The 27890-nt window shown below is 37.4% G+C and overlaps 1 protein-coding gene across 6 annotated transcripts in view; it reads left to right on the top strand.

Moving 5' to 3' along the window:
• GRM5 (glutamate metabotropic receptor 5) overlaps positions 1 to 27890 on the top strand; it is a 553359-nt gene that overhangs the window by 402563 nt on the left and 122906 nt on the right. For all 6 annotated transcript variants that reach the window (XM_064288813.1, XM_064288812.1, XM_064288816.1 and 3 more), the window contains exon 3: positions 2335 to 2570. In XM_064288813.1, coding sequence (XP_064144883.1) covers positions 2335 to 2570 — 236 coding nt within the window. The remainder of the gene's footprint in view (positions 1 to 2334; positions 2571 to 27890) is intronic.

The raw sequence follows: 27890 nt of genomic DNA, 5'->3' as shown, positions 1-27890 counted from the left end.
TTCCTGATATGCCATAAAAGTTTTTTGAAATTTCACCTTAATTTTTTTTTTATTGTGCTTTATGTGAAAGTTTACAAATCAAGTCAGTCTCTCATACAAAAACTTATACACATCTTGCTATGTACTCCTAGCTGCTCTCCCCCTAATGAGACAGCACACTCCACCTCCCCACCCTGTATTTCCTGTGACCACTCAACTAGCTACTGTCCCCCTCTGCCTTCTCATTTCGTCTCCAGACAGGTACTGCCCACATAGTCTCATGTGTCTACTTGAGCCAAGAAGCTCACTCCTCACCGGCATCATTTGCTGTCTTATAGTCCAGTCCAATCCCTGTCTGAAGAGTTGGCTTCAGGAATGGTTCCACTCTTGGACTAACAGAGGGTCTGGGGTCCATGACCTTTGGCGTCCTTCTAGTCTCAGTCAGACCATAGATAATTTTTAATGAAATAGATTCTTATTAAGGAGGCTATAGATGAAAAAAGGCTTATTTTGTTTATTTTTTCTCTCTCCTTCCACCCACTGCTGCCTTAGGAAGTATCTCAAGTTATCTCAAGCCCCTATGATATCTTAATGAGTAATCTATGACCTTTGGAACAACTCCCTATGATCAATTCATAGCAGAGCATACTGAAAAAAAAAAAGTAAACGCTTTTTGTATTAATTAATTGCTTACATAAAGCTTTCCCTAGCACTGCTTTTTTTATGCAAAATATTCATGCCTGCTTTTTGGCTACATAAACTGTTAAGGACAAAAATACATTTGAATTAAGATAAATTGATATATTCTATAAAGGAGCCCTGGTGGAGCAATGTTTAAACACTTGGCTGCTAACTGAAAAGCTGGTGGTTGAAACCCACCCAGTGGCTCTGCAGGTGGGTGAAAGCCCTAGTCATCTGCTCCCATTAAGATTTTGGAAAAAAAAAAAAAGACCAAGCCCATTGCTGGGAGTCAATTCTGATTCATAGTCACCTTACGGCCTAGAAAACTCTATAGAGAAGTTCTACTCTGTCAAATGGGATTGCAATGAGTAGAAATCAACTCGATGGCACCTAACAGCAATATATTCTTATAAAAAGAAATGTCTGAATAATAACGAAGCAAAAGAGATTGATAATACAAATACCTGTCCTCAGCTTTTCCCCAGTGCTCACCTCTTCCACTGGCAGCTTACCTCCAAACACTCCCCTGCTTTGCATGCTGTTCTGTTCTTCCCCTCACCTTCCTCCATACCCCTTCTCTTCTCTCTTTGGTGTTAATTTTTTTTATTGGCAAAATTTCCCTTGATTTCCTTTATCTTTTCTAAGAGAGCATTTGCATCATTTCAATGGAAAAAGCAAATTCAAAGCACAAAGTGTTTACGTTTCAGTGGAGGAAGACAGTGCCAGTCAGTCTCCTTTTACCTGGATGCCCTAGAGCGTGCCCAAATTTGATAGAAACATCTTCCGTATTTCTCATCTCCAGTATTGTGTCTTATACATCTTTCAGAATAAGTTTCAAATACTTTTCCTATTCTTTTATACTCTCTTATATTGTTATAACATGAACTCTCTGATTTCAAACTCTCTTACTTTAAAATGACTCTGGGTGATCAGTGCCTAGAACAACAGAAATGTTATGATACCTGTCATCATCCTTCATGGCTTATTTTAATAAGTTCTTTAAATTGCTGTAATGTAAAGCACGATTTCAGATTGTATATTTTCAATTTATTTGAGACGTGTCATGGGGTAGGAAAGAAAATATGCAGTATAGGCTACAAAGATCTTAGTCTGAGACTCTGAAGATTAACATTTAATAGAATGATGACTTTCTATAGGTTGTGTGTATGTGTGTGTTTTAACCTTTCTGTAATTCACTTGTAAAATGTGAATTAAAAAAAATTATGTCATAGGCTGGTTAAATTAATGTTAGGGGCTCTTATTTTATGATTATTGTAACGATTAATATAGAGTAAAGGAAAAGTATATAAAGTTAAATTGTAGTAGCTATAAAAGTTTCAGTAAATGGTGAGAAACAGGTATTATGCAGCTTCTGTGCACATACTGTATTTTGCAACCAGTAAATTTATGCCAAAAGCACTAGCTTATTCTTTGCAATTCAGGGTAAGTGAGGGTAGTGCCCTCTAGCACTCTTAGACTCAAAGTTTCCATGTGGGTGTTAATGCACTTTTTATTATAGCAAGCTGCTATCTCAGTAATCACCCAGGTGGAATGAGGAACCATAGTGTGGCCTGAAATAGCCATTTAACCACTAGTCTTCTCAAAAGGAAAGCAAATGACCTCATTTGCTTAGAAAGATGTTGTGAGCTGAGGGATGTTTTGTTTCCCCCACAGTGATGGCTGGGCTGACAGGTACGACGTGACAGATGGATATCAACGAGAAGCTGTGGGTGGAATCACAATCAAGCTCCAGTCACCAGATGTCAAGTGGTTTGATGATTATTATCTGAAGCTCCGGCCAGAAACAAACCTCCGAAATCCTTGGTTTCAAGAATTTTGGCAGCATCGTTTTCAGTGCCGGCTGGAAGGGTTTGCACAGGAGAACAACAAATACAACAAGACTTGCGATAGTAAGTAGGTTTATTGATTTCATTTAAAGTGGATAAGGCTAAGGTGCCGATTTAAGCAAACTGTAACGTCATGGGGTGAGTGGCTGTGATCTGTTAGTGAGGAGGACGGTCACATAAATAGAGTGGGTATTGCTGCTTATGTTGATAAACAGGTTATATTTTCACTAAGCAGAAGGTATCAGAGCAAGTGTTTACTCTGTTGAGAGTTAAAATAATTAAATTCATTATATTTATATCATGCAAGAAATTGGATCTGCTTCTGTAAGGTACTGTGCTAAAAGATCATGTGAGCTCTAGAGTGGAACTCTTGACATCCTCCAGGGCAGGGACTACCTCCTGCTTGTTTCTGTTATCTTTAGGATTAGCAGAGCAACAGGTGAAGTTTCACATATGTCTGAGGAAGGAATAAATGAATGTTGAAGGACAGACCCAAATCTGGCTTCCATCAATAAATCATAAAATAGTAGCAGGAATTTTTCTATATCTAATTATGATGTTTTCGGAGACATAAACTGGACCTCACAATTTTATTCAATCAACAAATATTTATAGGATTTGCAATGTGCCAAATATGGCTTTCATTATTAGGGTACTAAGGTAAGGAAAACTAGTTCCTTCCCTCAAGGGGCTTAGTGTCTAGAAAGGGAGATAATCATGTTAACAAAAATTGCAATTCCGTGTTGTAAGTGATATAAAAAAAATGTTTAAGAGTTTGGTTACATGTTTGTTTGCAGCATGTCCAAAGCTGCAAATCTTGACTCTAAAAGCCAGATAAAGTGAGTATGGATATATATGTTTGTGTGTGTGTGTGTGTGTGTGTATGCATGTGTGAAAATATTAAGGTTTGTTAAAATTGATACGGGATTTATTGAGACCACCTTATCGCACATTGTGTAATAAGAACCCCATGTACAACATTTTCATAGGAGTAATATAATTAAAATGTTTTAGTTGGTGGTGTAGCTGCCCTCGTCAAAGACTCTGGACCACCAGAATGCATTGGGGCAATGGCTCTGACATCCTGGTCCATGAACCAGTTCCATTCCACGAAGAGTTTGTTGTCTGTCAGCACTAAAATGAGCAAAATCGGAACAATGTAGTGAGTTTTTCATAAAGCACTTTCTCCCTGAAGTCACCCCTATCCTGTGTTTTTGGAGTCGGTTCATTCCTTCATGAAGTGATGGGAATAGTCAATGATGCTTTGTGATTGTTTTTCATGTCATTACTTGGTAAAAGAAGAACCAGGCTACCTTCATCACTCTCTATTTGAGGAGTAGGGGAGGGGAGGAATTTGCTGGCCTGTGGAATATTGTAACAGTCAGTGAAATCCAGAAATAGGAGAAGCTTTGTGTGAGAGTGTGTTGGCTTCACTCCTGTTTCAGACCTGATAATTCTTGTTCAACATCTTCTAATGCTTATTTGTTTCTTTTGTATTTATTTTTTAATTTTCGTGAAAAAAATGAGTGAGAATAAATAGCATCATGATTTATGCTTCACAATCAAAATTTTTGTAGCTGATTTCCTATTTTTCACAGCTCTCTCAGGTTTCTGAAGGATGCAGACTCCTTTCCTCTCATGAGATTTGGGAAACGTACGCCTCTCTCTGTTCTGATTCTGTACGCATAACTTTATAAGTAGCTACATTGGAAGAGTTATAAAGGGTCTGCGGTGGCTCTGATCTCATCTCCAGTTTCCCTTCACTAAAGAGTTGCTGACAACCCCTAACCAGTGTGGTTAAGGAGATTTTTCCAATTGGTCCGAACCCTCTTCTATAAGTAATATTCTTTTCTCACTCCCCTTGGGCTGAAATGTCTCCTCTTACATCAAGTTTTCTGTTTATCTGACTCTCTCTTTACTTGATGTTTTGCTTAGGGATAATCTTGAAAAATTCCTTAATTGATATCCATGGAAACATTATTTCTATGGAAACTGTTGCTGTAAAAGCCTTCCTGTGATTCTGTTGCTGCATCTCCCTGTCTCTCTGAGCACCTTGATGTGACTACTCTGCTCAGAATCAGTTTCTAACTCTAGCAATTGAAAGTGTTCTTTAGTCCCTCCTCATAATCTTAGCTGACAACAGACGTGATTTTGACATAAACATGGACACTTTATATGTAGCACCTCTGTTCTTCTCGAGGGAAGTAATATTAGTATCTTCATTTTACAGAACACAAAACCAAGATTTAGAGAGATGAAATAACGCGCTCAAGGTCATATATCTATTGAGCACTGGAACTTAAAATTGAACTAAGATTTGTCTAGAACTTAACCAACAATCTATAGTAAAAAAATAGAACATTGTAGGGTAAAAAATAACCATTGAATTTGCATTATACAATAGTCGATATACAGGATACAAAGAGGAAACATAATTCTTAAAATTAGATCACTGGGTGGGGAAAATGACTTGTGCTCAAATACAAATTAAAAGGTCAGCAGTTCGAATCCCAGTGGTGCCATGAGAGCAAGTCCTGGTGATCTGTTTCCACAAAGACTAAAATACTGAAACCCATTGCAATCCAGTTGATTCTGACTCATACTGACCCTCTAGGACAGAGTAGAACTTCCTCATAGAGTTTCCAAGACTGTAAATATTTATGGAAGCAGACTGCCACATCTTTCTACCACAGAGCGGCTAGTAGGTTTGAACTGCTGACCTTTCAGTTAGCAGCTGAGTGCTTAAGCACTGCACCACCAGGGCTCTTTTCCAGAAAGATTACAGCCGAGAAAACCCAATGGAGCTAAGTTCTACCCTGTTACACATAAGGTCACTGTGAGTCAGTCAACTCAGTGGCAATGGGTAACAGGTATAGCTTATAAAAATAGACACCCCAGTATTCACTACCTACAACTTTGGGCTTTATTTCCTTACTTATTCCAATGTCTCAGTCCTCATTCTTAAGAAAAGCTCCAGGTAGTTCATTCATATCTATAAAAGTTCTGAATATGAGACTACCTCCTTCCTAAATGTAATGTACTGAAGTTCTTTATTCAGGCAGGGTGAATGAGGCAGCAATTTATATCTGAACTGCATCCTTTTGGAATGGAGTAGTAAGAACTACTAGGATTTATAATTCATGCTGGAGAAGAAATTTTTATCTAATTCACTTCTTACAGTACCTTGAACATAATAATTCAGTAAGTTGGTGTTGAAGAAGCAAAATGGCTTGACATAAAGAGAAGCATCAGCACACAACTGAAATTACTGCTTATTTTTCTCAGGAGATTCTTAGAAGGCAAAGTAAAAAGGCTAGAATATGAGGGTTGTTGCTGTTGTTAGGTGATTTCGAGTTGGTTCCAACTCATAGTGACCCTCTTTTACCATAAAATGAAACACTGCCTTATCCAGCACCACCCTCACAATTGTTGCTGTATTTGAACCCATTGTTGAATCCACTGTGTAATCCATCTCATGTAGGGCCTTCTTCTTTTTCACTGCCCATCTACCTTACCAAGCATGATGTCCTTCTCCAGGCACTGGTCCCTTCTGATAACATGCCCAGGGTACATGAGATGAAGTCTCACCATCCTTGCTTCCAAGGAGCATTCTGGCAATATTTCTTCCAAGACAGATTTGTTCGTTCTTCTGGTAGTCCATGGTATATTCAATCTTTTTTGCCAACACCATAATTCAAAGGCATTAATTCTACTTCAGTCTTCTTTATTCATTGTCCAGCTTTTGTATGCATACGAGGCTATCGAAAATATCAAGGCTTAGGTCAGATGCACCTAAATCCTCAAAGTAGCATGTGCCTTTCAACACTTGGAAAAGGTCTTTGTGGCAGGTTTGCCCAATACGACATGTCATTTGATTTCTTGACAGCTGCTTCCAAGAGTGTTGATAGTGGATCCAATTAAAATGAAATCCTTGACAACTTCAATCTTTTCTCCATTTATCATAATGTTGCCTATTGGTCCAGTTGTGAGGATTTTTGAGGCGTAATCCATATTGAAGGCTGTGGTCTTTGATCTTCATTAGTAAGTGCTTCAAGTCCTCTTCATTTTCAGCAAGCAATGTTGTGTCATCTGCATATAACTGGTTGTTAATGAGTCTTCCTACAATCCTGATGCCACATTCTTCTTCATATAGTCCATCTTCTCAAATTATTTGCTCAGCATACAGATTGAGTAAGTATGATGAAAGGATACAACTCTGACGTACATCTTTCCTGATTTTAAACCACACAGGATCACCTTGTCCTGTTCACTTGACTGCCCCTTGGTCTATGTACAGGTTCCTCATGAGCACAATTAAGTGTTCTGGAATTCTCATTCTTTGCAATGTTATCCATAATTCAAAAATGGTTGCAGCAGGACATTGACAGGGAGCTGCCAGAAATTCAAGCCAGATTCAGAAGAGGAAGTGGAATGAGGAATATCATTGCTGACGTCAGATGGATCTTGGCTGAAAGCAGAGAATACCAGAAAGATTGTTTACCTGTGTTTTATTGACTATGCAAAGACATTTAACCCTGTGGATTATAACAAATTATGAATAACATTCTGAAGAATATGAGGGAGAGGTATATAAATCTAGTCGTCTAGAGTTGGTAGTAGCTTTACGGAGAATGGAAACCCTGGTGGCATAGTGGTTAATGCTACGGCTGCTAACCAAAAGGTTGGCAGTTTGAATCCACCAGACGCTCCTTGGAAACTCTATGGGGTAGTTCTATTCTGTCCTACAGAGTTGCTATGAGTTGGAATCGACTCGACGGCAACAGGTTTGGTTTTTTTTTTTTTTGGTTTTATGGAGAATGAAGTATATGGAAGAGCTCTGCATAACCAGAAAGTTTAAAGAAAATTACTAACCTTGAATAAGAAACAGAGGCATCGTGTACAGACTAACTCATAGAAATTGGTTCTAGGTAGATTACAAATAAGTGATATTTTAAAAATCTAGATGGAAAACAAATGTGACTGAAACAGTACAAGATTAATGACAAAGCCATTAATGCACTTTTAATACAATTTTAGCCAAATACAATTCATATGGTTTATCATATCACCTGGATAGAAATCTTTCATCTAGTCTACCTCAACTTCCCACAAAAACTATTGATGGATACATTAATAACAAAAGTAAAACAAAAACAAAATCTTACAACAACACACTTAACCAAGAATGACAACCATTAGAATGCCAGCACCTTGGAGGACTTCCACTAAATAGCCGTGAGACCTATGAAATCAGGTGTCGGGACAATTAGTTAACTATGTAGGAAGAAACTAAGTTGGTGGAGCCTCTTTCACAGCATGAATACGCATGAACATGCACACGCAGGTGGGTAAAATATGTAAAAAAGTGAAAAAGAAACTGCAGAGGGACAGAAGCCAATGTAGCTGAGTGAGGAAGGTTTTAATTGGTAAAGAAGTGATAGAATACATGAAGGAATATTTGGTAGTTTTGATTGACTAAAGTCCTTGTGTTAAGAAGCATGGTAAAATTAAAATGCAAAGAAAGTTGGCAAATATGACAGTTTAAATATTGGTTTGCTTAGCACCAAGAAAACTCATACGATTTTATAATATAAATATTAAAAAACAATAATGTTCAATGGATATACTGCCAGACAGTTGGCAGACAATTGGAAATGAGTAATAAACATAAGAAAAGCTATCATTCTCATTGTTTATTGGACATTTGGAAATTCTATTTTGTAAAGTGTGTCAGTTCAAGTCTTTTGCATATTTCTTTTTTTTTTTTTTTGCTATTGCCCTAATATTTCCTTTAATTTGTATTATATATACTACAGGGTTTTGTTATGATCACTGGCCTAAAGGTCAACAGTATTTTATATTTACTCACTCCAGTGTTCTTCATTCCTTCTCTTATTTTCATGTTTTCATCTGTGATCATTTTCTTTCAGCCTGAAGAATTTCCCTTAGTATTTCTTCTAGCGCAGGTCTTCTAACAAGTTATATCAGATTTTATATTTCTGAGAAAAATCTTTATTTCACATTTATTTTTAAAGGATATTTTCACTAAATATAGAATTCTATGTTGGCGAAGCTTTCTTTTTATTCAGACTTTTATTTTCTTAAAAAACATTCCGATCTTTGTGGGTTCTATGATATAAGAAGGCACTGAGTTGGGATGATATGAGAAGTTAGCCATCATATGTACTGTTGTTCCCCTGATAGAGAAACGTCTTTTTTTTTTTTTGGTAGCTTTTAATATTACCTTTTATTTTTATTTATTTATTTATTTGTTTTTTGTTTGACTATGATGAGCCTCGTTGTGGTTTTATTTTATTTCTTAAACATTCCTTCTGCCCACTTCCCTCTCCACTACCTCTGGTACCCAGTTACATATGTGTTAGATCATTTGACTGTGTTGCCAAACCCACAAAACAAAAACCAGTTGCCACCCCATATGTGACTTATTCTCTAAAATGTTTCTCTATGTTCTCTCTGTGCTTCAGTGTGACTCTTTTCTATTGTTCTGTCTTTGACTTCACTAAGTATGTTTCCTCTTGTGTCTAGTCTAAACAGCTAAGAAGTTCTTAATTTTGGAATGCTGTTTTGCAATCCTGGAGCGTCTAATTTTTTATATAGATCCCAGTTTTCTACTGTGCTTTTAATTTAGTCTAGCTAGTGTATCTCCTACCCAGCAGGACTAATTCTTGAGATTTGTTCTCCAGCTTCTATCTCGCACCCTACTGTTTCAAAATTTGGCAAATGTCTTGAGGAAGAGAGTGATTAAAGTTTGAGCAGTCTCCATTCCTCAAGTGGAGTTTTCTTCCAAGTATTACAAAAATAAAAATAAAAATAATAGGAGATTTCAGTCTTTCTCTTCAAACTCCTGAACCTCTCATGCAGCCTCCAAGATCAGCAAGTGAATCATAGGGGGAAATGGCTGTCATGCATTTAGGACTCCTGAAGTTTTACATTGCCATACCAGATCATCTCAACATCCAAAAGTGTTGCTGGTTCCCCATCCTTTTTTTTTTTTTTTTTTTAACTTTTGTGTTTATGTGTATATGTGTGCAGGGAAAGGGGAGGGGTGGGTAAATTTATTTGTAAGAAAACAGTTGACATTTCAACAATCATCACCGGTACAGTCCAATAATATTACATTCTTCATGTTGTTCAACCCATTGCCCTTATCTGTTTCCAAATTATACCACCACCCTTAATAGAAACTCAGCGTCCTCTAAGAATGAAGTCTCTTTTTTCCAGTAATGTCCCGTCGGAAACCAAGCCAGATCTTCAGCCTGAGCCCAGAACCTGCAAATGCCCCGAGGCAATAAAGGGGGCTCACTTTTGCAGGTCTCCTCTCTACTTTAGTTCATTTGGTCCCTCTTTCTTCCAAACCTCCTCAATGCCTTAAAAATTTTGATTTGTGCATTTATTTGACCTTTTGAAGTTATACAGTATAGGAATTTTCAGTGCTTTCTTCTCCATCCTACGAAACACCAGAAGTTTTTTTTTTACTCTTTATTCTTAACTGTCACTACCCCTGCAATAGCAATTTTGGTATATAGAGAAAGCTTGTCATTTGTAATTTCTAAAATGTTTATAGTTAATGTCTTGTTATTTTATTTCTAAGTATATAAAAACATAATTAAAATAATACTACAGCCCTCTATTTTAACCATGTGGGTATTGTCAAAATCCAGGTTTTTGACAGTCAGCCTAATTTCAGTAAGCGTTATTTAAATTGTACAATTATGGAAGACTTAAAGATAAATTAATAACAATAAATGTAAAGTATTAACCATACAATTTTTCTTTAATTGTGTAATTACCCAGTAATGAAACTACAGAGAATTAAAAGTGCTTTCTAATATTTATAATATTTCCTCTGCTATTCTATTTTTGAACCAGTTTACGGACCCATTTCCTCAACTGTCATACTCTGTCATCCACTGACATTCTTTTATCATCTCCTTTATATTTTTCCCTGTCACCTCCAGTAGCTTCCAGAGGTGTCATTTATGACATTAAGACATAGACATTCTCACCTGGATATCCCGAGGGAGTCTCAATATTGTTAAAACTAACCTCATTGTAACTTCTACAACCACCACCCCGAACTTTGGGCTCCTCCTTTTTGTATTTCCAGTTTAAATAAATGATGCCATTACCCAACCTGTCTCCCAAGACATAGGAGTTGAGTCCTCACCTATTTTCCTTCTCCTCACCTTCACACCCAATTAATAACCAAATACTGTTTTTTCTATTGCTTGGACATCTTCCACATTGTTCCCTCCTTTCATTGCTGCCTGAATTCAAGTCTTTTCAGTACTGTTGTAGTTTAGTCTCTCATTATCTCTCACCTGAAGTAGTAAAATAACATCCCTAACTAATCTTTTTGTTATGAGCTTCTTCCTCTTCCATTTTATGCTGAAAACTATTTCAAAGGTGTGCACCAGGAGAACAAATCTCATGTTACTGCCATTCTTAAAATCTTCCCTGGTTCTCTGATGTCTACAAAAAGGAATCTAAACTCTTTTGCTCCACTCAAAGCCCTACAAATTAGTTGTTCATATTTTTCAAGACTCATCTTCTACCTGTTAAGCCTATGAAATCTGTGTCCCAGCCACTTCACAGATTGTGGTTTTGTATATGCTAAATCTTGCTTGTTGAAAAGCCCACCTCAAGATATTTGTCAGTTCTCATGGTTTATCAAATCTCATAGTTTCTAATCATTCTGGTTTCCTCACTGTGTGTGTTTCTCTCACATTTCATCTCCTGTACCTTTTGTCTTCTTTTTTGCCACATACCAACACAGGTATTGAATACAGGTTTTTTTTTTTTTCCTTTTCTTTTGATGTCCTTAAATCACCACTCACAGGTATCTATATGTGTGCATAAATGAGGATGAGATAAATAGGTTCAGAGCAGTGTAAAAGAATTTTGGAGATGAGAGTATTTCTGGGGTTCTAATAATGTTGATGGCTATGAGCAGGGCTGGATTAAGGCAGGTGAGGGCCCTAAATACTGAAAATCTGTAGTACCCCCTCCTTTGCTTACTTACACATTCAAAAGGGATATATATGTGAGTTATATATATACATGTATATGTGTGTGTGCCTTAGCTATCCATGATGTAACTTCTTTTTAAATGCGAGTATATTAGCAATTGGATGCAAAAATGGCATATGATATTTAAAAGAATGAGACAAACTGGATCATACAATTTTTAGCTGATGCAAGGTACTCAGATTTTTACTATAGACCACATCTTCTGCAAAAAGAATATTCCACATATTTACAACAAATAAAATGAGTCAGTGAACTTAGCTGTTCCAACAATCCATTTAAAATTCCATTAATCTCCCACAACAAAAATTGACTTTCACCAATTTTGTTTTAAACAGCTCATATGTCAGTTTTTATGCATGTTTTATAATAAACCCTATAATTATAAATGAAAAAATGTTGCAAAAGAAAATTTAATGATCAGAAAACAAACATTACAACATATTACTATACTTTATTTTTAGATAGATCTTTCATCTATAACATGTTATTATTAAAAACACTTTTTATTCTTCACTCTTACCAGTTCTTCAATGATGTCATCACAACTAAGATGTCGAACGATACCTACTTCTATACGTAACAAGGATAATAAGTTGAGTCTTTCTTGAATCACTGTTGTATGCTGAGGGTTTTTTAGTCTCTTTCGGGATAAAAATGAGTGTTCTGCTGTGCAGTTCGTCATGATTACAGCTAGGGATATATAGAGAGCAATTCCAACATTGGGAAATATTCATTGTATTTTATCTCTATTATGGAATCATACATGCCTAAATCAGTAAAACGTACCTTTTCTGAATCTGTAAACTTAGTTCTCATGTGAGAATGAAATCATCACACATCTCTGTAAGGTTTGTAATTAACTCATCGGGACAAGCCTGCACTGATTTCTTAGACACTTTCACGCATTGTTCATCAGATATATCCACATTGTTTAAAAAGGAAAATCTATTCGAAAGAATTCCGTAGACTTTCTCCCTTCTTTTCATGCAAGACTCAAATGTGTCAATGGTGGTGTAGTACATGGTTATGCAAAACTGATCTCTGGCACTGACTGATACTTCTGGAGCACTTCCATCATTTACTTATTTCTTTCTAATGCTTTTGCCACAATGCGCTGCTTGATAATTGCTATTTGGCATTATTTGTTTCATTTACAAACTTTTCAAAATTATGTAAACACTCTGTTAATAAGTGGTAGAGATCTGAGCATATCTTTAAAATTACTCCTGAATCTTGGACAGCTTTGCTCATCCAAAGAAAATGCTATACTATTCCACATAACCAACATAAATACATACCGTACTGTTTGCAGTAGTGTTTGCACTACTCTAGTGTTTGCACCACCACACGTCTGTCAGTTTGTTTTTATGTTGTGGCTTGGGTGTTGCTCTGATAGTGGAAGCTTTGCCACCGGAATTTCAAATACCAGCAGGGTCACCCTTGGTGGACAGGTTTCAGTGGAGCTTTGAGACTAAAACAGACTAGGAAGAAGGACTGGCAGGCTACTGAAAAAGTGAAAACTTTATGAATAGCAGTGGAACATTGTTTGATATAGTACTGGAAGATGAGCCCCTAAGTTTGGAAGGCACTCAAAATATAACTAGGGAAGTGCTGCCTCCTCAAAGTAGATTCAACCTTAATGACATGGATGGTGTCAAGTGTTCAGAACCTTCCTTTGCTGATGTGGCATGACTCAAAATGAGAAGAAACAGCTGCAAATATCCTTTACTAATGGGAACATGGAATGTATGAAGTAAGAACCTAGGAAAATTGGAAGTCATCAAAACTGAAATAGAAGGCATAAAGATCAGTATCCTAGGCATTAGTCATCTAAAATGGGCTGGTATTGGCCACTTGTAATCAGATAATCATATGGTCCACTATGCTGGAATGACAAAGTGAAGAGGAATGGTGTGTTCATCTTCAAAAGAATGTTTCAAGATCTATCCTGAATTACAGTGCTGTCAGTGATAGGATAATATCCATATGCCTACAAAGATCAGTTAATATGACTACTATTCAAATTTACACACCAACCACTAATGCCAAAGATTAAGAAATTGAAGATTTTTATCAACTTCTGCAGTCTGAAATTGATCAAGCATGCAATCAAGATGCACTGATAATTACTGAGGATTGAAATGTGAAAGCTGGAAGCAAAGAAGTATTGGTAGTTGGAAAATATGGCCTTGGTGATAGAAGCAATGCCAGAGATCGCATGATAGAATTTTGCAAGACAAACAACTTCTTCATTGCAAATTCTTTTTCCAACAACATAAATGGTGACTATACGTGTGGATCTTACCAGATGGAAAACACGGGAATCAAATCAACTACAGCTGTGGAAAGAGATGATGGAAAATTTCAACATCATCAGAACAAGGCCAGGGACCGACTCTGAAACAGACCATCAGTTGCCTGTATGCAGGTTTAAGTTGAAGCTGAAGAAAATTAAATCAAGTCCACGAGAGACAAAATACGACCTTGAGTACATCCCATCTGAATTTAGAGACCATCTCAAGAACAGATTTGACACATTGAACACTAATGACCGAAGTCCAGACAAGTTGTGGGAAGACATTAAGGAAACCACATATGAAGAAAGCAAAAGGTCACTAAAAAGACAGGAAAGAAAGAAAAGACCAAAATGAATAGCAGTATCCCCTTGTTCTGTCAGAACAACTGCCTCTTGATCTATGTACAGGTTTCTCGTAAGCACAATTAAGTGTTCTGGAATTCCCATTGTTCGGAATGTTATCCATAATTTGTTTAGATCCACACAGTCGAATGCCTTTGCATAGTCAATAAAACAAGTAAACATCTTTCTGGTATTCTCCTCTTTCAGCCAGGATCCATCTGACATCAGCAGTGATATCCCTGGTTCCATGTCCTCTTCTGAATCCAACCTGAATTTCTGGCAGTTCCCTGTTGATATACTGCTACAGCCGCTTTTGAATGATCTTCAGCAAAATTTTGCTTGCATGTGTTATTAATGATATTGTTCAATAATTTCCTCATTCGGTTGGATCACCTTTCTTGGGAATAGGCATAAATATGGATCTCTTCCAGCCAGTTGGCCAGGAAGCTATCTTCCATATTTCTTGGCATAGATGAGTGAGCACTTCCAGTGCTGCATCCATTTGTTGAAATGTCTCAACTGATATTCTGTCAAATTCCTGGAGCCTTGTTTTTCACAGTGCTTTCAGTGCAGCTTGGACTTCTTCCTTTAGTACCATTGGTTCCTGATCATATGCTACCTCTTAAAATGGTTGAACACCAACTAATTCTTTTTGGTATAATGAATGTGCATTCCTTCCATCTTCTTTTGATGCTTCCTGTGTCGTTTAACGTTTCCCCATAGAATCCTTCACTACAGCAACTCAAGGCTTGAATTTTTTCTTCAGTTCTTTCAGCCTACGGAATGCAAAGCATGTTCTTCCCTTTTGGTTTTCTGCCTCCAGCTCTTTGCACATGTCATTATAATACTTTGTCCTTCTCAAGCCACCCTTTGAAATCTTCAGTTCTTTTACTTCATCAATTCTTCCTTTTGCTTTAGCTGCTTGACATACCAGAGCAAGTTTCAGAGTCTCCTCTGACATCCATCTTGGTCTTTTCTTTCTTTCCTGTCTTTTCAATGACCTCTTGCTTTCTTCATGTATGATGTCCTTGATGTCATTCCATAACTCATCTGGTCTTCAGGCATCAGTGTTCAATGCATCAAATCTATTCTTGAGATGGTCTCTAAATTCAGGTGGGATATACTCAAGGTCATATTTTGGCTCTCAGTTTCAGCTTGAACTTGCTTGTGAGCAATTGATAGCGTGTTCTGCAGTTGGCCCCTGACCTTGTTCTCACTGATGATACTGAGCTTTTCCGTCGTCTCTTTCCACAGATGTAGTCGATTTGATTCCTATGTGTTCCATCTGGCAAGGTCCATGTGTATAGTTGCCGTTTATGTTGGTGAAAAAACGTATTTGCAATGAAGAAGTCATTGGTCTTACAAAATTCAATCATTCAATCTCCAACATTGTTTCTATCACCAAGGACATATTTTCCAACTACCGATCCTTCTTTGTTTCTGACTTTCGAATTCCAATCACCAGTAATTATCAATGCTTCCTGATTGCATGTTTGATCAATTTCAGACTACAGCAGCTGATAAAAATCTTCAATTTCTTCATCTTTGGCCTTGGTGGTTGGTGTGTAAATTTGGATAATAGTATTAATGGGTCTTCCTTGTAGGCATATGGATATTATCCTGTCACTGACAGCATGTACTTCAAGATAGATCTTGAAATGTTCTTTTTGACAATGAATGCAACAACACTAATGGAAGAAATGAGAGAGTAAGAGCTGAACAGAAGATTTCAAAGGGCAGCTTGAGAAGACAAAGTAAAATATTATAATGAAATGGGCAAAGACCTGGAATCAGAATACCAAAAGGGAAGAACACACTTGGCATTTCCCAAGCTGAAAGAACCAAAGGAAAAATTTAAGCCTTGAGTTGCAATATTGAAGGATTCTATGGACAAAATATTGAATGACACAGGAAGCATCAAAAGCAAATGGAAGGAATACACAGAGTCACTGTACCAAAAAGCATTAGTCAACATTCAGCCATTTCAGGAGGCAGCATATCATCAAGAGCCAATGGTGTTCAAGGAAGAAGTCCAAGCTGCACTGAAGGCACTGGCGAAAAACAAGGCTCCAGGAATTGACAGAATACCAACTGAGATGTTTCAACAAATGGATGGAGCACTGGAGGCACTCACTTGTCTATGCCAAGTAATTTGGAAGACAGATACCTGGCCAACCAACTAGGAGAGATCCATATTTGTGCTCATTCCAGAGAAAGGTGATCCAGCAGAATGTGGAAATTATCAAGCAATACCATTAATATCACACAAAAGTAAAATTTTGCTGAAGATCATTCAAAAGTGGTGTCAGCAGTATATTGACAGGGAACTGCCAGAAATTCAAGCCAGATTAGGAAGAGGACATAGAACAAGAGATATAATTGCTGATGTCAAATGGATCTTGGCTGAAATACCAGAAAAATGTTTACCTGTGTATTACTGACTATAAAAAGGCATTCAACTGTGTGAATTATAAAAAAATATGGATAACATTGCAAAGAATGGGAATTCAGAACACTTAATTGAGCTCATAAAGAATGTTTACATAGACCAAGAGGCAGCCATTCCAACAGAGCAAGGGAATACAGCATGGTTTAAAATCAAGAAAGGTTGCACCCTTTCAGCATACTTACTGAATCTGTATGTTGAGCAAATAATCCAAGAAGCTGGACTATCTGAAGAAGAATGTGGCATCAGGATTGGTGGAAGACTCATTAACAACCTGCGATATGCAGATGATACAACTTTGCTTGCTGGAACTGCAGAGAACTTAAAGCACTTACTGATGAAGATCAAAGACTAAGCCTTCAGTATGGATTACCCCTCAACATAAAGAAAACAAAAATCCTCACAACTGGACCAATAAGCAACATCATGATAAATGCAAGAAAGATTGACATTGTCAAGGATTTCTTTTTACTTGGATCCACAATGCCCATGGAAACAGCAGTAAGGAAATGAAACGACATTTTGCATTGGGCAAATCTGCTGCAAAAGGCCTCTTTAAAGTGTTAAAAAGAAAAGATGTCACTTTAAGAACTAAGATGTGCCTGACACAAGCCATGATATTTTAAATTGCCTAATATGCATGCAAAAGCTGGACAATGAATAAGGAAGACCAAAGAAGAATTTATTCCTTTGAATTATGGTCTTGGTGAAGAATTTTGAATATACCATGGACTGCCTGAAAAATGAACAAGTCTCTCTTAGAAGAAATACAGTCAGAGTGCTCCTTGGAAGTGAGGATGGCAAGACTTGGTCTCACAAATTTTGGACGTGTTATCAGGCGAGACCACTCCCTGGGGGAGGACATCATGCTTGGTAGAGGGTCACCAAAAAAAGGGGAAGTCCCTCAATGAGATGGATTGACACAGTGGCTCCAACAATGGGCTCAAACATAACAATGATTTTGAGGGTGGTGCATGTCTGGACAGTGCTTGATTCTGTTTTGTATATGGTCGCTGTGAGTGGGAACTGACTTAATGGCACCTAACGACAACAACTAGTGTTTGTCTTTGGTTGGTGATGTTTTCAGCTTCTCTTTTGGTATCTCCTTTTTGTGTCTGGTCTTCAGCAATATTTTCTAAGGCATCTAGAATACAAGTGTACAATTCCAGGATTGCACTTATTGCTATAGCACACGCTTCCCAATGTGTATTAGACATTTTAATACTCAATCATTGCCTAAATATGTTTTAGAACTGCCCATCAGTAAGTAGAGAGGACAAAAATGTATAGAGTAACTGAAAAGAAAAAAAAAAATCAGCTGCTTCCAGACAACAATTTACTAAGCCCTACAAGATTAAGTGAATGCACCCCACATGGTATGAAAATGGCAAATTCACAATGTTCTAAAACTTTCTGTTGCGTGCCTTTTTAACACCCCGACATGTTGGCAGCATTGTCATAGGACTTGCCTCTACACTTAGAAAAATCAATTTTGCTGACTTCATTTAAATAGTAAAGTACTTGATTTGCAGCTTCTTCATTGGTATAACTTCTTGTTGGAAGAAATACAGCCAGAATGCTCATTAGAAGCAAGGATAGTGAGACTTCATCTCACATACTTTGGACATGTTATCAGGAAGGACCAGTCCTTGGAGAAGGACATCATGCTTGGAAAAGTAGAGGGTCTGCTAAAAAGAGGAAAACCCTCAAAAAGATGGATTGATATAGTGGCCACAACAATGGGTTCAAGCATAACAATGATTGTGAGAATGGTGTAGGACCAGGCAGTGTTTCCTTCTGTTGTACATGGGGTTGCTATGAGTTGGAAATGACTCCATGGCACCTAACAACAACAATGACTTTTTAAGCAAGAAATGGGATAAATTGCTTGACAGGTTTTCCATCTCTTGGAGATACATATCTTAAGACAATACTTGGCTGATCTGTATAAGAAAGATCAAGAGTGAAATCTACAGTCAAACTGAAAAGATCGAGCTATAATTATTTCACTGACTATAGTTTTTTATAGTTGATTGTACTTTATCACTTAATAAGTTTACTAATTCTTCACACATTGTTTATACAATGGGTTGCCCTTTCCTGTGTTATCATATTTTGAGATGTGACCTGCTGAAAATGGATCAAACTAAGCAACAAGTTGAAGTAAAACAACAACAAAAATTTGTTTTGTGAGGACTCAGACATTTTATTTCTTCCTTGAAAGGATAGTACGTGTTCAGCGATTGTTTCCAGTACTGATGTTCTTCATTAATTTGTGTCTCTAGTTCATCAGTTAAGCCAAAACCATCTTTTTGGTTTAAATATGACAACATACAATCTCTGTGAACTGAACTATTTTCATGTTTATCAGTCATATTTGAGTTGCACCAATCGCTAAATCCATCTGTAGGAAATTGAGAATTAAATGATTTCGGACTCAATAATTTGCATACAAAACAATATACAGAGCCGCCTGATGAAAAATACCGTAGCCACAATTTTCACCATTAGCTTTGCACCTTAGGAATACATTCTGACTACAGAGTCTTGTTTACCATTCAGAAATTTGACACGTGTTTTCAAATGGTCTGCTGTGATGTTGATAATGGCTGTCTTTCGATCCAATAATTTATATCATTAGAAAAAAAAATATTCCACAAAGCAAGATCTTTATTTCTGTTATTTATGGGGCCTGCAGATACAAAAATTTCAGATTCTAAAATAGTTTCACTTTCTACACCATAGTTCATTGGACTGCTGCTGATTACCTGACAGGGGCGAGAACAGTCACAAAGAGCATGATACAAATACAAAGGTATGCTCGATCTGAAGACTTTTTTTATTTGCATTGTGCAGGACCAAATACATCACGAGTCATGTGACTATAGTGCCACCGGTGCATTCTTACGTGGTTGACAAGAACTGAAGATGATGTTACATCCAATCAGTCTGAAAAGAAAAGGAAAATATAATTGTTATCGTGCACATAGTTTATAAAATATCAGTTTCGTTTAGTGCCTGGCCAGTTCCCTTCCACTGTGGTGCTCACATTTCCTTGTGTCCTGTCTCCTCAGCATCTATGGGTCTTTACTCTGAACAGCTGGTGCCCCTGTTTTGTTGATGCCCTAGGTAGGGGCTTACATGGCATATTGGATTATCTGTCCCTGGCTACGAGGATATGCTCATTTTGAGAAAGAGTTATGTACAATTCTAATTCTTTGCCCTTTTTTGGTATTGTTTTATTTTAATAAGGGTTTACATAAACCCCATTTTTAAAAAAAAAGTCCTTTGGTCATTATATCAGAAAAGAATTTCTCCCTGTCTGACATTTTTCCACAGTAATCTTCCTTCACACTCCCCTTTTGCCCTACCAGCTTCCTGCTACCATGTTGCTTGATCCCTCTCTCATGATTTCCCTGTACTCCTTACCTCCTCTCTTCTTGGCATTTCTACATGTGAAAATATTTATTTCGTATATAGAGCTATTTGTCTGCTTATTTGTTTTCTCATCTCCTTCAAAAATTCCACCCTTAGAGATGGGCTGCTCACCTTTTTGGCCAAAAGATACTGAAAAAATTACTTTACCACACATAGGCCCTTTGCTGACGAGAAAAAAAAAAAGCAAACAACTCCACAGGGGCTGAAGCATCCAGTCAACAGAGTTTTTGTACTGTGTTATAAAAAAAACAGATAAATGCTTTTTTTTTTTTTACATTGTTACAACACATGCGAAAGCGTTATATTCCTCTTTCTCCATTAGAATTTAGTTTATCGAGGGGAGGAGCCATCTTACTCAACTTCTGGTCCCCAAATGCCTAGCAGCATGCCATTTATATAGCAGGAATTTGGTAAATATTCTTAGATAAATGTGACTTTATGTCTCTTACACCTAAGTAATGGTACAGTGACTAGAAGACCTAGAACAGTATTTCTCAATCTGTGGGCTGTTGGCCCTTTATGGGTCACTGTCGATCACTGCCTGGGTATAGAATCCTTATGTAGCTGAGCATTGCCAATGGACTGAAGAGCTATGCTTTAGGTAACCTTGTGCGTACATTTGTGTATATACAGTCACATTTTTATGCATAGTCTGTTAAAACCTGTTATAAATTAATTTGAAGAGTTATTGAAATCACAGTTTATTGGCACTATGTTTTCTAAGTCAAAATAGACTAAAACACGCAACATTTTTGGAGCGTATGAAAGTTTTTGACAGTAAAAAGATTTCCTGTGTTCAGAAAGGTTTGTGCCACTAGTTGGGAATTCCCCCCACCTTTATGATCAGTAAATTTCCAGCTAGAAATGTGCATACGCTCTCTGATGATTGTATCTCACTAGAATTTGGGTTGGTTATTGAAAGCATACTTCCTTAGGCATCAGAACTCTACCTACCGCCATCTCTATCTGAAAACATGATGGAAAATGTAACAAATGTGATTAAATGGATTTATGCATGAATAGTGGATTTAGAGAAATGAAAATTAAACCAAAGGCATTATAGTAGAGTGGTTATGGACAAGCTTAGGGGCTTGACAGGCTAGATTTATATCCTGGCTATGGCACATATTAACTCTGTGACAATGGACAAATTGCTTAAAGTCTATCCTCCGTTTCTTCAACCTTAAATTGGGAATGTTACTGAAATGCTTACCAGATAGAGGTATTACGATAAGAATATAAAATAGTACCTCTTATGATAAGAATATAAAATAGTGCCTATGAAGCACTTAACCTAGTCTCTGGAATTGAGTAAAATTCAATAATTTATATCAGTTAGTATCATTTACTCTGCACAACATTTTCCTCTAACAATTTCAAAGAGCTAAGAATCTCAACAGTTCAGAACAAACAGTAGAATGTAGTTATCAGAAAGAATTCATCCCAAAATTACATGGATCTGTATTCTGTATGAAGACATGCAATTCAAACAAATCAAAGTCACATAGTAGAAACACAAGTGATTCGTTCATTCATAGCTATTTGGAAATTCTTGCTGTCACAAAGGTTCCAGGTTAAAATATTTTCCATATTCTGCTTAAATTCGCATATGTTGCATGTGGGAAATTCTAGAAAAAAAAAACCTAAATCAATTTTCAAGAATATTTAATAGTTCCAGAGCAACTTATATAAGCTATAGCTAGTAAACCATGGCATATAAAAAGCCAATGTTTAGCAATTTATTTCTCTGCCATTTTCTGGCTTTGTAAATTTGGGCAAGTGGTTAAATCTCTACCACTTGACCTTATAACCCGTAAACACTACTATCAACTTAAAGCGTTGTTGAAAGTATTGGCTAAGAAATATCTGTGAAATTTCAATGTGAGGCCACCTGGTAAATTTTACTTAATACCTGCTCTATTTGGGTAACCATTTCCTGGTCCTCACTGTTGTCTCTAAGTTCTGCCTGCCATTTCTGTGTTTTGTCTGAACTATGGAACTGGAGAGGAGCTTGGTGGTGCAGTGGTTAAAGGACTCACCTGCTAACCTAAACATCAATGGTTCGAACTCATCAGTGGCTCTGCTGGAGAAAGATGTCGCAGTCTGCTTCTGTAGAGATTTCCAGTCTTGGAAACCTTATAGGGCAATTCTACTCTGTCCTATAGGGTCACTGAGTCAGAATTGACTTAAGGGCAACAGCTTTTTCTTTTTTTCTTTTTCCAGTATGGCACTAGGAGTAGTCATTTTACCCTTCTCCTATGGGCTAAACTAAAAATGATGTCTTCTGGAAAAGTGCTTTTTTTTTTTTTTTGGTTAATAATATGAATTAAACATTCCCTCAAGGTTATAACAGCTCAAGAGCTAATCACATGACCATTTCATGCCCATTTCATGCTGGCAACGTTAGCACTTAATAATTTTTTTTAATTACTATCAAACTATGGCTTCTAGAGAAAGGGATCCACCCAATATTCGTTCTAAGGAAGAGAAATAATAATTTGGTCAGATTCCAGGACACTGACTGGGCCACCTTTGACAGTGTGCAGTGCCACTGTGGATTAAAAAGTCAGGGACACAGGCGTGGCCTTTTTCTCTTTTTCCCCATGCACTCCTGCTATAGAAATAAGCTGAAGTGGGGCACAATCCCACCTGAGAGGAGCTCTAGCCATCTTGTTCCCTCTTCTCTCTGAGGACAGGATGATAAACCGACTTCACTGCATGTTAAAAGCCTTGCTCTCTGGATTCCTGGCACTCTTCAGCTCTTTAATCTGTCCCTCACAGAGCCCCTGATCTCACATGCCTTAGAAAACATTGCCAAGTTATAGGATACAAGGAGTTATAAGGCTCCTTTCTGTGATCTGGCTGATCATGAAGACAAAATTCTGAATGTAGAGTGGACAGCAGGAGTGGAAGAATACCCATTAAACTGTGTGTCCTACAGATAGTCACCTACCACCTTCCAGGTGGGGACATGAAAGTGAATGATAGCTTGAGCATAGGATTCTTCTTGTAAATGGAAGTGATAGAGAACCCTCAGATTACATAGCTCTGCAGATTCACTCTTCAGAAAGCAGCCTTTTAGATTAATGCTTATATAAGGTTTTCACCCTGATGATAGCTAACATAACACTATTTTTCTCCTTTATATTTATAATACAACAGTTTGTATTTATAAAATATAAAATGTGACTTGCATTTTCTATGCTAAACTCTCTAAATTAAACTACAATTCCGCATTCTACATTCTTTAGCAATAATATCATCTTAAAACCCATTGACATTGGGTCGATTCTGACTCACAGTGACCCTGTAGGACAGAGTAGAACTGTCCCATTTGATTTCCAAGACCAAAATCTTTATGGGAGAAGACTGCCACATATTTCTCCCGTGGAGTAGCCGGTGGGTTTGAACCACCAACGTTTTGGTTTGCAGCTGAGCACTTAACCACTGTACCACCAGGGCTCCTTAATATCCTCTTAGTATCATAAAAATCTCACCTTTATTTCTAACCCAAACCTCCAGAGGAAAATAGAAAAGTCTGATATATAGTAAGTCACTTCTGAAGGAAGATATTTAAAATATTTTAGAAAATGAGTTATCATTGGACACCATGCAACAAGGTTTGGAAAACAAACCCAGCGTTTGAATTGATTGTCTCAGAAGCATATGGCAGGTTTCCTGCAATAGACTCTTGATGCCTAAAATCTGTAGTTTCTTATTCCAGGTTCTCTGTGGTCATTCTTCCTTCTCCATTGTTCTCAGTTTCTTTGGAGTAATTTAATAAGTAGACATGGGCCAGAGTTTCCATGTATGCTCTCAGGCAATAGTTAATTAAGCCTCATTTGGCAGACAAAGGAGAGAAGAAAATTCACCTGGCAATTTTCTGTCTCTAAACTGAATGAGCAGGTGTAAATAGTCGTAGGTAATTGGAGGATATTCTACCTCATGAAACCAGCTTCCACAGTGCAGTGCATCTGCTACACCGGATGAGGAAATGCAGGAGTAGTGAATTCAATTTGATGTTTGCATTCTCTTTGTCAAATATTCAGCTTAAGAAATCTTTTGGCCCATGGCTCTACTTTGATAGAAAATTAACTACTTTGCCTCTCTTGGACTATAGGCACTCATAAAAACCCATGGAACATTGGATACAGCCAAGCTAATAATTACTATAAAAATTAATAGCTGAATCGTTGTTAGGTGCCATTGAGTCAATTCCAACTCATAGTGATTCTATAGTTGAATTAGCACCCAAGTATAAGTATTTGCCCAGTTGATAAGAGGCCGTTTTCTCAATCATTTGACTCATGTTCAGACAGGGGTTTGGGTAGCGAGAGCTTGGCTGTGAACCAAAAGGTCGGCAGTTCAAATCCACCAAGCCATTCCTTGGAAACCTTGTGGGGTGGTTCTACTCTAGCCTATAGGGTCACTATGAGTCAATTCTGATGGCAACAAGTTTCGTTTTTTTTGGAATAGGATGGAAACCAATTTTAGCTTGGCTCTCTTAAGTAAAATAAAAATAAATGTAAACACAGAATACAGTTTTGAAGGATGTTGGGGCCTCCCAGTTAGGAGACCTGGACCACCTGCCTAGGGCCAAGACGCAGGAAACTCAGCAATGAATTTTCAGAAGTTTGGCCGGGATAAAATTGCCCTTGGATTCTGCCACTCCATTGCAAACAAATACCTGGCATCCCTTTGTTTTACCTTCACTTTATCCAGATTCCTGAGAGGGAGCTTCCAGTATTCTGAGCCTAGGTTACATTCTCATGGCCTGGTGGCCAAGGGATGGAGAACACAGGAGGATAAGGCCACTTTAGCATCCCTAATAAAAGGATTATACAGTCTTTCCCTAGAATTTAGGTACAATGGGGAGTACTTCAAAATTCGGAAGAGAATTTGGATTCTAAACAAAGTAATGAAGATTAAAAAAAAAAATTTTTTTTTTGAAGATTACTACAGGTTAATTCAATAATAGGGGATAAAATAAGAGGTCTCATTATCATCATCATAATTAACATTTAATAAGCCATTACTTGCTTGCTAGGCTCCATGTTTACCTACTTTTCCCCTCCAGTATCTCATTTTATGCCTCCATCAATTTATGAGATGGCTATTGCTAGTGTCCTTTTGTAAAAAATAGAAAACATAATGGTTGGAGAGGTTGAATAACTTGCCTGAGATCACACAGCTTATAAGTAATAAAGCAGTCTCAAACGAGCTGCATAATGCTAAATAAACTAAACTCTGTACATACACAGTCTAAAATACCATGGGTTTGACTTCTCTGCTGCTTTTACACAATTTTATAGACTAAAGAGTAAATATACTAGGTGGCTGAACAAATATTTGCTGAAAACCCTACTGACTAGAATAGCCCTGGCATACAATCGGCACTGAATAAACACTTGTTGAATGATGTATTATTCACATTTTGTATATCACATTTTGAATAAAAGACCAGGTGTCAGGAGGCATGTATCTCCCTCCCTTCTACAATCCTTGCACCCAGGCTTCCCCTCTGGCAGCCAGTTCTCAGTCTTACACTGAATCAAAAGGATTGAAATCCATATTGTGATGAAACTGATGCATATTCACCGTGGTAACATCGGCAGTGTTACATCAGCAGTTGCTTATCTTTAATAATTCTTTTGAGGTGTGTTAATATTAGAGACTCTTCAATTAGATAAGACCTAAGAGATTGTATACAGTTAAAGGGTTGGGGTGACTCCTTTTTTAAACTTCTTGGCCTTCCACTGTGATCAGTTTTTTTTTTTTTTTTTCCTAATCAGTTCTAGAGACTAAGCAGGGAAGAAAAGTATTTCAGACACACAGGTAGGTCATAGTTAATATCATCCAAGGGCTGGTCTCCACCTTGACCTCCAGCAGTAAGTTGACCTAAAAATTCAGGAAGTCTTTCAGAAGGACAGTGACGTTTCTATTCTGAATTGCTTCGCTGCAGATAGATGTCAGGCCAGAATGAACAGACAGTTTTTTGTTAGGATCTTCCCTTTCCTTGGAGAATTGATACAACTTATCCTCACATTTGTAGATTATAAAATAATCATAATAAGCCATTTTTTATTAATTTTAAATAATTTGCCATTTCAACATTTTTTACATGTACTATTCAGTGACACTAATCGCAGTCATCGTCAGTATCCGTTTCCAAATTTTTCCATCACCCTTAACAGAAACTCAGTCCCCCCAAGCTTGCCAGGCCTCTTTCTCCCTCCTTCCCACCCCTAAACCAAAACCAAGCCAAAACTTGTTTCCATCAAGTTGATTCCAACTCATAAAGACTCTACAGGACAGAGTAGAACTGCCCCATAGGTACAGCTGGTAGATTTGACCTGTTGACCTTTTGGTTAGCAGCAGAGTTCTTAACCACTATGCCACCAGGGCTCCTTCCCACCCCTAGTAACCACTAAGAGATTTTGGTCTGTATTCGCAAAACATCTCATGGTTTCCTCTTGCTTTTTCCTTCACATGCTCACTCTTGAACTTCAGTTATTTATTTATTTATTTTTTTTGTCGCTGTTGATGTTATTTTATAAATGAGTAAACAAAGGCTTAACTTGCTTGCCTGAGCAAGGGCATATGACTGACAAATTAACAGAGTTATAATTTGAATTCAAGCCTCAACATCATGTTCTTTTTATTATGCTGTCCGCTGTAGATGCGAAACATTAGTTTGAGGTAATGGCCACCACTGAACCCTGTTTGGAACTTTGCAAAATGATGTGAAGCAGGAAAAATCAGTAGTCTCAAGTTTTCCATGTTATTGGATTTTGTCTTCAACACATGGTGTTAAATCCCTGTCCATAGGAAAGGATCCAAAGTGGGTTGCATTGGTCTGGTACACTGATGACCTGTATGTCAAAGCTAAATCAGGACTGAGCCTAGGAGATAAGTTAAGGTTTTAGAAAATGATATTTGTTGTTATACCCCTCCCATGACTCAGTTTGTTAATACCAGTCACTCCTTGGAAATCCTATGGGGCAGTTCTACTCTGTCCTATAGGGTTGCTGTTTCTTCTCCTGCAGGGTGGGTGGTGGGCTCAAACCACTGACATTTTGGTTAGCAGCCAAATGCTTAACCACTGCACCACCAGGGCTTCCCATAAAGATTAGTCTTCAAAACCCTATGTGAAGTTCTGCTCTGTCCTGTAGCGTCACTATGAGTCAGAATCAACTCGACGGCAATGGGTTTAGAGTGATTGAAAAAGTATTCAGTCCAGATACTACCAAGGCTTTACAATTTGAAGAATGTGTTTCAATCTGTTTGTCTTTAGAAAAGTTGTTCAACATATACGAACCTGTTTCTGTACATAAAAAAGTGAGGCTAACAGTAGCAGTATCTACTCACAAGGCTTTGGTGATGGTAAAGTTAGAATAACAGTAATTTCATTACAATTGATCAAACTCTCTTATATATAATCTCTCATTTGCTCATCAGGTTTTACACTCAGAAGTTAGTAGAGATGATTATTACCACTTTCAAGTGGAGAGAATTAACATTCCAAAGTATTTTCTTGAGTTTATAGGAAATTAGGGGAGATACTGGTATGGTGGAGAAAGGTCAGCCTATAAAGCCAGACTGAACTGGGTTTGAAATTCTACCTTACTACATTTTAGCTTTTTGCCATTGGGGATTTTACTTTAACTCTCTGAGCACAAATTTTCTCATCTAAACAAAGGAAGAAAATAATACTTAGCTTAAATATTTGCTGTGAGGTTTCAGTGAGGTAATGAATGTAAAGCACCTAGCGTTTATGGGATACTTCCTTCTCCCATTTCTTCTCCACTGA

The sequence above is a fragment of the Loxodonta africana genome, chromosome 7, assembly GCF_030014295.1.
Source record: "Loxodonta africana isolate mLoxAfr1 chromosome 7, mLoxAfr1.hap2, whole genome shotgun sequence".
Classification (NCBI taxonomy): Eukaryota; Metazoa; Chordata; class Mammalia; order Proboscidea; family Elephantidae; genus Loxodonta; species Loxodonta africana.
The sequence above is the reverse complement of the archived record's forward strand: the minus strand, read 5'-3'. Positions and strand labels throughout refer to the sequence as shown.